The sequence below is a fragment of the Diceros bicornis genome, chromosome 38 (assembly GCF_020826845.1).
Source record: "Diceros bicornis minor isolate mBicDic1 chromosome 38, mDicBic1.mat.cur, whole genome shotgun sequence".
Lineage (NCBI taxonomy): Eukaryota > Metazoa > Chordata > Mammalia > Perissodactyla > Rhinocerotidae > Diceros > Diceros bicornis.
In genome coordinates this window covers 25,336,595-25,350,533 of record NC_080777.1, presented here as the reverse complement: position 1 = coordinate 25,350,533, position 13,939 = coordinate 25,336,595, and the positions used below count along the sequence as shown (strand labels likewise).

The following is a 13,939-nucleotide window of genomic DNA, read 5'->3' as shown; positions in this document are numbered from 1 at the left end:
TTCAATGCGTTTGTTCTTATGCACAGAAAGACAGAGAACAAGAATCTCTTTGATCCTACAGAACAGGGATAAATAAGTGTTTTATGTGGCAGAATTTGGTCTAAGACTTGCTTTCATTGTATAATGTTTGGCAGCAAGGTTTTGGGGTGGGGGGTCAGGCCGAAGCCTCCACTTTTTCTCTTTATATTGGAAGTCACAAATATGTACCCAAAAGATGCTGATAATTGTGACCAGAAAAATTTCTATGGCTATGATTACATCCTATACATCCAACTGTTTCTGTGACATTTCCTCTTAGATTCTTCAAACTAAATATGTCCCAAAGCAAATTTATGCTATTTCTTCTGTAAATTGTGCACATCTCTGAAATAGCAACTACTGTCCATTCTCTTGGGCAATCCCAAAGAATGGAGTCATTCTTAACACCTCCTGTTCTGTTCACAATGCACAATCAACAAATGCCAAAGATTTTACCTCCTGAATATCCTGCAAATCTATCCACTTCTGTCCCTCCCAGTCATCACCTCTGTTATCTAAACTATCATAATCTCTTTACAGCAACAGGGTATAACTCGTTTAGTTATGTCCACTCTGGCTCCATTCCAAACCAACTCATGGCATCCAATGTGACATTTGTAAAATGCAAATACGATTGTGTCCCCACTTACTTAATGCTTGTTAAAGATTTTCCGTGTGTCTTGGGATGAATACAAAACTCAATATGTTCTACATTTCCTGCTCGTTCACGATTCTCCTCATTTTTTCATTCTCATCTCATATCCTTGTTTTTTCCTCTCTGCTCAGGGGTGCTACTTTTTGTTTTCCTACTTCCTCCATCCCACTAACCTCCCTCCTCCCTAAAAGGCTCTACTTTCCTTTTATGCAGAGTAAAGTCTGAATTGTCTTTTTTATGTTAATGTTAACATCATTTTTTCATTGAAGCCTGATTAGGTCAAATCGCACTGTTATAGAAATTTGTAGCACTGCGGGGCTTTTCTTTGTATATTTTTATATACTTACATTAGTCATCATTTTCTATCTTTTTCGTTAGACTCTAAGCTCCATCAAGGAAGTGGTCATGCCAGTTTTTCCGTATCACTGACTCCCCCAGTAGCTACTACTGTGCCTGATATAGTAACACAAATAAATGGGTGAACAAATAAATGTAAAGCTTTTTCAAATGCATATGATCTACAACAGAGCAAAAATAAAATTACAAGCACTTCATTGAAGGTTCAGGAAAGAAAAACGCTAAAAGTTTTCCAGGAAGCAAGAAGTAGTGAATAAAAAATGTTTTCCTTTATTAACAGCAATATAAGATGATTAATACCACACTGCCTTTATTTACTGTCTTAGCCATGTTACTTTGTTTTAAAAATACAAAAATAATTATAATAGTTTTCTGCTGGTGATCCAGGTACCCATTTTTCCCAGTAAGGGTTTAATTTCTTAATATTAGAGTTCTGTAAAATGAGAATTTCAAGAAGAATATGATCATGATTTTCCCAGATTCTTGACTGTACCCTGTTATTACCTGTGACCATAATGATTTTATCTCCTTATTTTCACCCAGTTTAATCCTCTTTAATCATCTCTTTTATCCCACTGTCTTGTTTATTTGTCTACTCCCTTCACAATTCATAGTAGAAAATATATTTTGCATTGAGATACAGCACACATTTCTTAATAAATGATTATAGATGAATATGAACAGGCCCAGTGCAGCACATAACCTGAGGAACACAAAACTAAGTGATTCTCAGTTCCATTCTTCCTACCATGAACCAAAAAACCCTACTTCTATCTGCATACATTGTAATAGTAATGGCCATATTGATGAGTCTACGAGTAATTTACAAAGACTGTTCAGCAGATGCTATTATTTTTTTTTTAAATCATTAATGATGAAAGGAGAGGAAATGTAATAAACTGCAATTTAATGTAATTTTGTTAAAAGAAATATATTCTATAGGACTGGTAATGGGCAATGTGGAATCCCTTTAATTGAAGTATTTACTATAAGAATGAAGGAACATTTAATGACTCTTATGGTTGATATAGTCTTAGTTTCTATCTCATACCCTGATGATCCTTCTTTCACTGGGTGAGTGAAAAAAAAAAAAAAAAAAGGTAGATTTTCAAATATGTAAATTAAGATGTTAGCTTTTCTAAATGGAGGGGTATTTAGTTAAAGTGAGACTTAAGAAACGAATACTTTATATTAGTCTTTTCATTTCTAAGGATAATTAGAAGTTAAATGCTTGCTATGATATATATCATGGCTCTATGTATTTAGAGCAAAATGGGCCCTAATCCTTTTTTCATTAATGTGGTTATGATTTTTGCATATTTTAATAGATTCTTTCACTAAAATTATCCTTTGTGAGATTTAATAGTATTCCAGTTAACAAAAAAAGTAGAATTTTTAATTTTTTTAATGAGATACAATTTGGAGTCTTCCTTTCCATTTGACATGCTCAGTTTAGTGATCCACATTTCAAATAATTGCAGTGCTTGTGAAAAAATTTGTCTTGTTCTCTTAGCTCCTTTGTGAGCAGGGAGAGGAAGATTCTATGCTTTTCCAGTGCTCAGTGTAGCTGTTGTAGGCCTGTGTTTGTAAACTGTACTTTGTCAAATGTTCTCGAAGTTCAGATTTGTAGGAAGTCAGTAAAGATCAAGGAATGATGAGTAAGGCGTATTGATTCTTGCGGCTCTATGGAAGGAAGAGTAGGTCATTCCAAAATGCATATTTACTGGTTTTTCAGCAGTATTAAATTGAGATGAAGGGTAGAGATGGAGCATTTTTAAAATGTTGCATTTTAAAATTATATCTTTTGATTTCCATTAAAAAAAGACAACTTCAGGGCCTTACAGTTTCACTGTTAAATTCCTTCAAGGAAGAGTTAATCCAGAGTGTGGACAAAGGTAATAAGTGATTCAAATCATTTAATGATTAAACTGTGATTCTGAAATAGAGACAAAGCATAAACTATGGACTAATGTTCTCCTAGTTTAATTCATAAAAGCTTCATCCTTTAGATACTCTATCAAAACTAAGAACTTTGGCAGATATGTTTGGTTAATGCTATGAAATTTATTCCACTTTCAGAGATTCTCAATAAACATTAAACGTTAAAAGGATCTGCAAAGTCTTTTGCTAAAGAAAATACCCTTAACCCAGAGTTGGCAAATATGTTTGACTGCAGAACCTTGAATCTGGTTAACATCTACTGCCAAACTGGGTTTTTGAGGAACATAAATTGACAGAGAGAACTATAAACCAAGATCACTTTTAAAAAGATAGATATAAAAATTCTATATTAATAAATTGCTAAAGTCAAAAGTGCATTTACATTAAAAACTAAAGCAAAACAAAGCAAAATATCAAACAAGCAAAGGCACACTTACTAAATATTAAATACCTCAAGGGTAGATAGGAGTGGAATGACATTAATAACTGCTCATTTATATCTTTATTATTTGTCTTGTAATAACAAGCACATATTACTATTTTTTTTTGGAATTGAAAATGTTAAATCTGTAAAAAAATTACCATCAAGTGGAGTATACTCAAGGATTGTAAGAATGGCTTATTATAGTATATGTTAATGAAATACATTATCGCAATGGACTGGACATACGTATCTTAACAGGAAGGATAAATTCAACATATCCAAAAAATGAAATAATTTTCACCTCTCTCCACCTGCAAAATTTTCTCTAATGTTCCTTACCTTATGTTATTATTATCCATTGCCTTTAACTCCTGCTATTTATAGGTCATATTGGAAAATCAATAAATATTGATTAAAAACCAAATAAAACATTGTACCTCTCAAGAGCTGTATTTGTTTCATATGGTTCTAGACATACAGCCAATCTCTTACCCTTTTTGATTGTGGAAGTATCAGATGCTGTGAAATTTCCAAGGGCATTTCTCTATGTTTCTGGTGTATGTTGGTGGTAATCAAGTTCTGAGCAGGTATCTAAGGATATATTTTACTAACTGGCATTTTGTCCTCTGGTCTGCATAGTTTAAATGTATGTCTGCTTTGATTTAGAAAAACTTGCAAAAGTATCATGCTATCAATATTTCTAAAGGGTTTTTATTCTGTGACAGTGATCTTTAAAATAGACATTGTCACAAATGTGTATTCATAGAAAACTAAATTGCATTAAGGCAGAAATGGCTATGTGAAATAGTTTTGAAAGTCCAGTTTAAGCTCAATATTGTGAATATTGACCACAGTTATGCAAAAACATAAATATGTGCATAGGAGGAATTCTCTGCTTCCCAAAATGTATAGAATTTCAAAAAACAGGTATATTTAATCTACATAAAATAGAAAATCCATAAGTTATGTAAAATTAAATACCGATTTAAATAACTGAATGTGAGTTTATGTGTAAAATAATATAAAAAGAAAAAAATTCGATTGGGATTTTTTTTCCAAAATATTACTATTGTAACATTTAATTCTTAAAATATTACCATATAATGAAATACTTAGTAGTTACCTACGTCAATGAACTATATAAATATATACATATATGATGTGCATATATGCAGTCTTTTATATAATTACAATAGAAATTCTTTCATTCAAGCAATGTCAGTGATAGGTAGTCCTTTTTTAAAACAAATCACTAGCCTGATATTGACATTTTGGACCAGAAATAGCGCTTAATCTTTTTTTCTTTCTCTTACTGCATTTCCAAGAATTAGTTGTCAGTTTCTGTAAATGATGACAGTGAAGGTCCAAAGGTCAACTAATATCAGCATGCTGCTGTTTCTAAACAGTTAAGGATTATTGCCTAACTCTTCTTTTTGGAGCCCTCCATGCCTGCCCATGTTTCCACTTCCACAGCAGTTGAGAGCTGCAGGGTCGAGAAAAGGTTGGAGAAGATTACAGCTACTCATTAATCCTCGGATGATTTTCTGCTGCTGATAACTCTGTTAACAAATCAGTAGCAATGAGAAATAGACATGCTATTTTCTCATCGCTACTCTCTTTCTCTGTAGTCCCTGACTCTCTTGTTAATAGTACATTTATTTTTTTGTCAAGTGGAAAACAGAGGTTTTGTAACACTTTTGTGTGTATATTTCATCCTTATATTTGACTCATTTTTGTGCTTCTATTACTTTTATGCTGGGGCCGGAATATAACTAACAAAATACTACAGAATTCATTGAATGTTATTATGTGTCAGGCATTTCACTGAGCAGTAGTTCATTTAATTCTCATAATAACCAAATGAAGAAGTTAATATTATTATACTTACTTTTCAATTGAGGAGCATGAAGTTTAAAAAGTTTAAGTAATTTACCTAAGTTAGCATTAATCAAGTTACAAGTTAAATATTTGATTATTAATTTATGGTATTATTATTAGGAGTAGAAGAGGTCAAAATCATTCACTTTAGATTTTAGAAACTCTTTTTTGTGTAGACTAAGGTGTCATATTTATATCTGCATCACTAACATACAGCACAATGCCTGATTCTAGTAAACCATCATTAAATGTATTTGTATGAATAAACATGAGTTACTTTTATGACACTAGGTTACCATTTCTCGATTATGAAACATTTTATAGCACCTATTGGTGTTATAGAAATCTTTTTTTCTTATTTAAAATTTAGAGGTATTATTACAATAGACAAATTATAAGAAAATTATATTCATTTGCCACTTTCCATTTCAAAGTCAATCACTACAAATGAAACTGAGTAACTTTTATGCATATTAACTAAACAAAAAGATAAATACAACATGGTCTGATATTGATTTTTTTTTATATCTTAAATTGCAGTAAATTATTTAATTTCAAATGTTTAGGCAGATGATACAGGATAATAAAAAAAATTTTGTTACAATTAGATGTCCACTAAAATCAAGGATTTTAAGCAAGGCTTTTTAAAAAAATACTATTGCCCAGTCACAAAACAATATTAAATTTGATTACTATAAAGTTCATAAAGATAACAGTGTTTGCTAATATCCATGAGCTATGATTATTTATTTTTTAATTCTGCGTTATTAAATTCTCCTGCTACTTTCAATTCAGAATATGATTTAAATAGTTAACTTGGTCTTTGACTGAAAAGATGTGTCTGTTTTACGACAAGGCAAAATAGGATATTTCGATTATGAATGTGCAGTATTTGAGCACATTCTTGGATTTAGTTTATCAGAAAATCTGTGCCCATCACTAATATCACTTCTGGGTACAGACACAAAATAATAATTAACTGAAATTCATCAATTATGATCAGGGAGAAGAGGCAGTTTTCATTTAATAATGGCTCCAAAGACATCTGTGGATGAAATGAGATAACAGTCTATATTAAAAAGGATTATAAATCACTGAATAGCTTCAAATCTTTGTATAGCATATTGTAGCATTCACAGTTCTGGGAAAAATAGCTAACGTACAAATGAAATATTAATGTTTATGCATAATGCAAATCAAGGATATTTCAATGCAAAAGCTGTCTTATCCTTAAGAATAATATAATTAACAAACTATCTGTGTATCTACTTATCTTGAAGATACACTTTATTCCCTCATAAAAGTAGCTGAATTACTATTTGGAAAGATAGTTTATGTGATCAATCTAAAAATATTTTTTATTTGAATGATTAACTTAAAGCAGTAATTTAAGTTTTTATATTTCTTATCTTCAAAACATTCCTAGTTGTGTTGCCTGTAACCAAAAGAGTATGTAATAAGAGTATGTAATACTCTTAACATTCTGCACATGTTGCATATAGATGCTTCCTAACTGGTATCAGGAAATGATGCTATGGCCATATAATGTGATCGGAGTACTCTGGTCTCTGCCTTTTTATTACACTCCTTGTCTTTGGTATTTACTTTTGTAAAATAAAAATATGGAACAAGTAATTTCCAAAATACTCGTTAAATCTAAATTTTATGATTCTATGAGGAGGTTTGAAAAACTATTTTTTTTGCCTAAGTCGTGTGAATATTCTATCTTTCGAATTTGATTAGCTAGTGCAGGGGCCGGCCCGATGGTGTAGGGGTTAAGTGTGTGCGTGGCCGCTTCAGTGGCCCGGGGTTCACAGGTTCGGATCCTGGGCGTGCACTGACGCACCACTTGTCAAGCCATGCTGTGGTGGCATCCCATATAAAGTAGAGAAAGATGGGCATGGATATTAGCTCAGGGCCAATCTTCCTCAGCAAAAAGAGGAGGATTGGCATCTGATGTTAGCTCAGGGCTGATCTTCCTTACTGAAAAAAAAGTATTTGATTAGCTAGTGCAAATTTCTGCAAAATTCCCTTCTAAATTATTTCTAACCATCATGTAATGTGATTCTTTACATAAACACAAGAGAGAAAAAGTGAAATAGTTGCAGAATTTAATATGAAAATGACAACAGAGTCCAGATTGTATGTTGACTATAGGCAGATCTCTCTCTAATATTGAGAGTAATTTGTTTCTTCCATAAAACGTAAGCTAAACACTTTTCATATTATGATGGTAATATAACTAACCTGATTGACTGACTTAGTATTAAAGTATGCAACATTCACTAACAGCGACTTGAATGGGATTTCAGGTAAAGCTTTTGGTTAGTAAATAGTTAAATGTAGCAACTTTAATTCAATAATTCAAATAGTTTCTAAATATGATAATAACATAGAAAGTTTAGAATGTAACAAGACTAAATAATTGCAAGTTTTATATTTGAATATTCAATTTGATTTTATAAAAAGACAAACTTCTAGTTATACAATTTACTTGTGTATTTCACAAGCAGAATGAGTTTCAATAAGTACGTCAATGCATTTCAAATTTTCCAATTTCTCATTTATTATATTATTTAAGTAGCAATCTGAAACAAAAGCTGGAGTTACCAATACTAACTACTAGGGAGAGTAAAACCTAATTTGCTTGTTTACAGTACTTGAATAACTCAATTGATACTGATTACAAGGTGGTGGGAAAGTCAATAGATTTATGGAATATTGCATCTACCTCCTTTAACAAAGTGTTTAGTTTTGTCACTTAATCATATTAGATTCCACAGCTAAGGCAGTGGTCAGATAAAACTTTTTGTGTGCTTTTTCTTTTCTTTCTTAAATTGTCTTTAGTTTATATCTAAACAGGCTAAATGGCTTGGTGATTTAAATATGGTCAATGAGATCTATGTATATTAAGTTCAGACCCTCATTCATTCACTCAAGAAATATTAACATCATTATGTGCTTGACACTATTTTAGATGCTCAGGCAACAAGAATGAAGAAAGCACATGGCTCTCTGCCCTAATAGACCTCCATTCTTATTGATGGTTATAGGCAATGGACACCAAACCCAACAAATGACCAAAACCATTTTTTTTTTAATTAAGCAGGATAAGAAAGACTAGGAGCATATATGATGATCAGAATAGGACTAAAGACTTGAAGGATGGGAAGCGTTAGTCATGACAATATCTGGGACAATAGGGTTCCAACCAGAGAGAACAGTCCATGCCTGTCATGTTGGTCAAAAAGCAAGAATGCCAGTGTAGCTGGGGCAGCATAAACCACAGGGAGAATGGTATAAAACGAGGTCAAAAAGCAGAGAGAGGGGTCACATTGGGTAGTGTGCTGTAGGCAAATGAAAGAACATTAGCTTTTAGTCTAAGTGAAATAGGGAACCCTCTCACGGTTTTCAGTAGAGGAATAGCATGATCTGACCCATGTTTTTGTAGGACAACTCTGGCTGATATGTTGACAATAGGCTATTGGAGTAGAAGTTTTTATTATAGTGCAGGGAAGAGAAGACAATGGCATGGATCATTGTGGTGGCTGTAGTAATGGTGAGTAGTGATTGCAGATTCTGGTTATGTTTTGAGGCTAGAAACAGTGGATTTTGCTAAGGGTTTGGATGTGGGTTGTGAAAAAAAGAAAGACAGAAGTCAAAGATGACTCCAGGATTTGGGCCTAACTGACAGAAAAGATGAATTTGCTACCATCTGATGTTGAAGAATTTGGGAGGAGCAAATTTAGAAAGAAAGTTTAGGATTTGATTTGGGCATGTAACTTTGAGATGTCTACTAGAAATAAACGGAAGAAGTTGAGAGAGGCGTTGGCTGACGCTTGGCATATTTAAGGAATAGCAGTGAGGTTGGTGTGACTGGAGGGCAGAGAGTTAGGGGATGGTCTCAGTAGATGAGGTCAGAGAAGGGCCAGGGGCTTTTGGAGTCTATTCTGAAAATGACAAAAGGGCATTGAGAGTTATCAACAGAGAGTGAACAAGATTTGACCTACGGTTTAAAAGAGTTGCTCTGATCTTGCAGTAGATATTTAAGTATTCTCCACCTTAATTTCTCTTGAGGGGGAGGAACTAAATTCATTTATTTATTACAAAAATATTTATTGACTCAAAAGATAATATGTTAACATCAATATTTTTAAAAATATAATGACATTGTAATCCATGAACATAAGCAGTGACTCATTTAATGAGACCCTAAGAGAAACCAACTGGTAGGCCTATTCAAAATCAGAGAAAAACTCTAAAAGTAATTCAGTGTATTCACCTTGATTAGCCGTTTAAAAAAAGCTGATTTTTGTTTTTGTGTAATAATACCAAACATGTAACAGCTGATATGGGCGTCTTCATTTTCATATTGACTTAGAGAGCATTAAGGTATACCAAGTCTTTAAGCTTAAGTGTGATATTAATAAATAGGTGAAAAGCTCACATTATTTTCCTAGGTCAAGAAAAATGGCATTTTACGTAAGGATTGTAAAAAATGATTGTAAGTATGGATTTAACTGCAGTTATATCAAGGAAATTAAATTCCTTGTACTGTGGTTTATTCAACAAAATTTATTAGGCTTTATATAGGTTGTGTTTGGTATTGTCATTTATATGGTTTGGCAGATTGCAAAACATGGCCACAATACTTTGTAGCTCCTCTCATAAAGTTATGGGATCTATTTCCACACCCTTCTCTCTGGGCTGATCTTGTGACTTGCTTGGCAAATAGAATGGGGCAGATTAAGCTAAGTCCTAAGAGGACTCGCAGCTGCCATCGCTGCCCTGAGACAGTAAGGAAGCCAGTGGAGTCTACTGGAGGAGAAGTCACGTAGAGAAGAACCAAGGCACACAGCCAACGGTGAACACTGACCATTTCGTACAAGAGGGAGGTCATCTTGAACCTTTCATTCCAGCCAGACTTCTAGCTCAATGCAGCCACATGAGTGAGCCCAAGAAAACCAGAGAAGCTTCCCACCCGAGGCACAGAATCACGTGAAATGATAAATTGTTATTGTTTTAAGCTACTAAGTTTTGGGGAGTTTGTTATGCAGTAATAAAAAACTGAAACATATGAATGAATTATTTTCTGGAGTTTGTTTGCATATATTATTTGAGTATCATTTAACCAGGTGTTCTTTTGTTTATTTAGCAGTTACGTAGAGTGGCTACTATGCACTTTGTAGTAAGTGCTCTAGGAAATAAAAATATAAAGTATAAATACTATCATTAGGGTAGATAATAGTTGAGTTCGGGTGAGAAATATTAAACACTAAATATAGGTATTTTTGTAAAAGTTTTGTCAGCTAAGACATCAACTCATACATGCTCTAGGAATTCAGCAGGAGCACTCTAAGTTGAGATTCAAGGAAGGCTTTATGAGGGAGGTCATATTTGAGCTAGGGCTCCAAAAAAGGGGAATTATAATAGGTATTGGGGAGAGACAGCTTTCAGTTGAAAGGAGTAGATTGGACAAAAGTGGACACAGGGGGCAAGGATTCCATATTATGATAAATAAACAGTCCAGATAGTAAGTGAAGGGAGATAAGTGAGAGAAAAGGTCAAGAAAAAACAGATTAGATCCAGATGTTGGAATCTACTTAATTCTCTGTGTACCACATATCTATTGCTGAATAAGCCACCCCAAAATGTAGTGGCTTAAAAGAGCACAGTTTGCTGTTTCTCACAGTTCTGTGGTTGATAACCAGGGCAGTTTTCTTGCTGGTGTCACCTGTGATTACTCTTGGCTTCAGTCGTATGATGGCCTGCCAAGAGCTGGGGAGTCCAAGATGGCCTCACTTTCATGTCCGACAGTTGATGCTGTCTGTCACCTGAGACATTTTGGTTTTCTTCCACATGGCCTCTTATCCTCTGGTAGACTGTTCTGGTCTGCTTCACAGAATGGTAGTCTCAGACTTCTAAGAGAGTGAGAACAAGAGCTTCAGGGTCTCCTAACTTCAGTAAGTGATGGGGGAAGCATCACTTCCACAATATTCTATTGGTCTAAACAAGTCATTAGGCCAGCTAAAATTCAAGGACATGGAGAAATACATTTCAGTCTTGGTGGCAGGTACAGCAATATCATGTTGCAAAGGGCCGTGAACATAGGGAGATGATTTATTGGCAGCTATTATAATAATCTGTCATACCACAAATTGGAGAATGTTCTTAAACAGTGAGAATCCAATGGCTTCTTTGAACCTGAGATTGACATATCCAAGTATGTGTAATGAATACTGTCCTTACAAGTAGTTTATATTAAAAGAATGACAAACTGAGGACCAGGAAGCACAATAGAAGACTTTTCTAGTAGTTTAGGTCAAGGTAATATATGTCTGAATTAGGAAATGTACATTTTATCTATGAACAGAGATTGGCTTTTAATGGATAATTATGCAAATATAGTAAGCCTTTAAATAACATATGAATCCTTAAAAATATGTTAACTTAGTTATCATCCTTCTCATTCAGTTTTCTACTGAAGTGGAAAAGTTATGCATAAATTGTTTGCATTCTCAAATGTATATTATTTTAAATAAAATAAAAAACCTACTCCACGGAAATGTTTATTCTTATCAAACAGTTGTTATCTTTGGTTATCTTAAGCCTCCAGTTGAATGGTCTTACAATTAGCTTGACTATTATATTGCATAGGGGCAGCTGAGCAAATAAACTGAGATGAATCAACTCATTTGACCTGGCAGCTCACACAAAATTCCTAAACAGAGAACAAGGACAATTTTGCTGAACCATTCTAGAGACCTGGAGTTCAGAAAAGGAAAAGAGAACAGTTTTTGCCTCAAAAGTACAATGATGACAAGCATGTGCTCTTTCTCTTCTGTGCCGTTATCCTCCTCTCTGTGTGTCCACCCATCTACTTAACTAGCCACCAGCTTATACTCTGCCTTAAAAAAAATGATTTAAGATAGTTGAATGTTTATGATATGTAACTTAGACAAATAGGGAGATAATGTTAAAAGGCAAGAAAAGGAATTTCCAGAATTTAAACATTGGATATTACTTCTTCGTGGTCATCATAATTGAATTATGTCTGCTGGTTGTGCGTAGAAGTTGTAATGAGTGTCGAAAAGTATACGCTGATGTTTTTGACAGCTTTATAGAGGTATAATTTACATACCATAAAATTCACTCATTTTAAGTGTAAATTTCAATCATTTTTAATATATCCACAGAGTTCTGTAATCATCACCACATCTAGTTTTAGAACATTTCCATTACCCAATTCTCACGATCAGCCGCAGGCAACCACAAATCTGCTTTCAGTCTCTTTTCTGGACATTTCATATAAATGGAATCATACAATGTGTAGTCTTTTACATCTGGCTTCTTTCACTCAGCAGGCTTTTTTTGTGGTTTATCCATATTGTAACATAGATTCACTCATACCATAAAATTTACTCATTTTAAGTGTAAATTTCAGTCATTTTTAATATATTCACAGAGTTCTGCGATCATCACCACATCTAGTTTTAGAATATTTGCATTACCCAATTCCCAACATCAGCCCCAGTTAGCCATTAATCTGCTTTCAGTCTCTTTTCTGGACATTTCATATAAATGGAATGATACAATATGTAATCTTTTACATCTGGCTTCTTTCACTCAGAAGGCATTCTTTGTGGTTTATCTATGTTGTAACATGCATCAGTACTCGATTCCTTTTTCTTGCGGAATAATATTCCATGACATACTGATTTTTAGGTTGCAAATCTCATATCTCCCTTCAGTATTGTACAATATATATGTATCTTTCATAATCTCACTTTGCATTATTTTTTGCTCGTAGCAGTGCTATTTCTAATGCTGTTTTAACAATTCTACTTTGGGGACATCTTGTAACAATTTCTCTGCTGCTCCCTTGCTTGCACACCATCAAAAGCTTCATAAAGATGATTGATCCATTTAAGGATTCCTTTTGAGAGTCACTTGGCAATTGATAACTCCTCAAACCTTTCATACATACATATATATATATATATATATATATATATATACATATAGACATGAAACACACACACATGCAGTAAAATGTCTCTCTTCCTGTTAAAAAAAGAAGACTATTGAAATTTTGACAGGCAATAGATTTAGCAACTTCTGGTCTCTGTTTCCTTGATGTGCATTCAAAATGTTTGTTTAAGTCACGCATGAAATTCAGTCTATTCATTTTACATGCTACTCAAATATACTTTGTGGTATTTTGGCTACAATTTTTGGCTATTAATCGAAATAAGACTATATCTGGTTGGTGTAAGAAAAAAACTTAAAAATAACATTTTCCTGAGAAAAAAATACCTTGTACAATATAAGATCCCAGCTACTACATTGCTTTATGAAATATGCTTTAGCTTTCCAAAGAATAATGGTGAGCAATAATGTGCCCAATTTGGAAGTTTTAATTTTAATGCACATTTGTTTCTTTAGTATTTGTGGAATCCAACATCTGGAACGAATAGGAAAGAAGCTGAATCTCTTTGACTCTCTCTATTTCTGTATTGTGACATTTTCTACCGTGGGCTTTGGCGATGTCACTCCGGAAACATGGTCCTCCAAGCTTTTTGTTGTTGCAATGATCTGTGTTGCTCTTGTGGTTCTACCTATACAGGTAAACACAACCATGTTAAATTTTTTAGAAATGTGCAAAA

The 13,939-nt window shown here is 33.6% G+C and overlaps 1 protein-coding gene across 5 annotated transcripts in view; it reads left to right on the top strand.

Annotated features, from left to right (window-relative positions):
* KCNT2 (potassium sodium-activated channel subfamily T member 2) overlaps positions 1-13,939 on the top strand; it is a 348,393-nt gene that overhangs the window by 134,328 nt on the left and 200,126 nt on the right. For all 5 annotated transcript variants that reach the window (XM_058533726.1, XM_058533725.1, XM_058533723.1 and 2 more), the window contains one exon: positions 13,719-13,899. In XM_058533726.1, the coding sequence (XP_058389709.1) occupies positions 13,719-13,899 (181 nt within the window). The remainder of the gene's footprint in view (positions 1-13,718; positions 13,900-13,939) is intronic.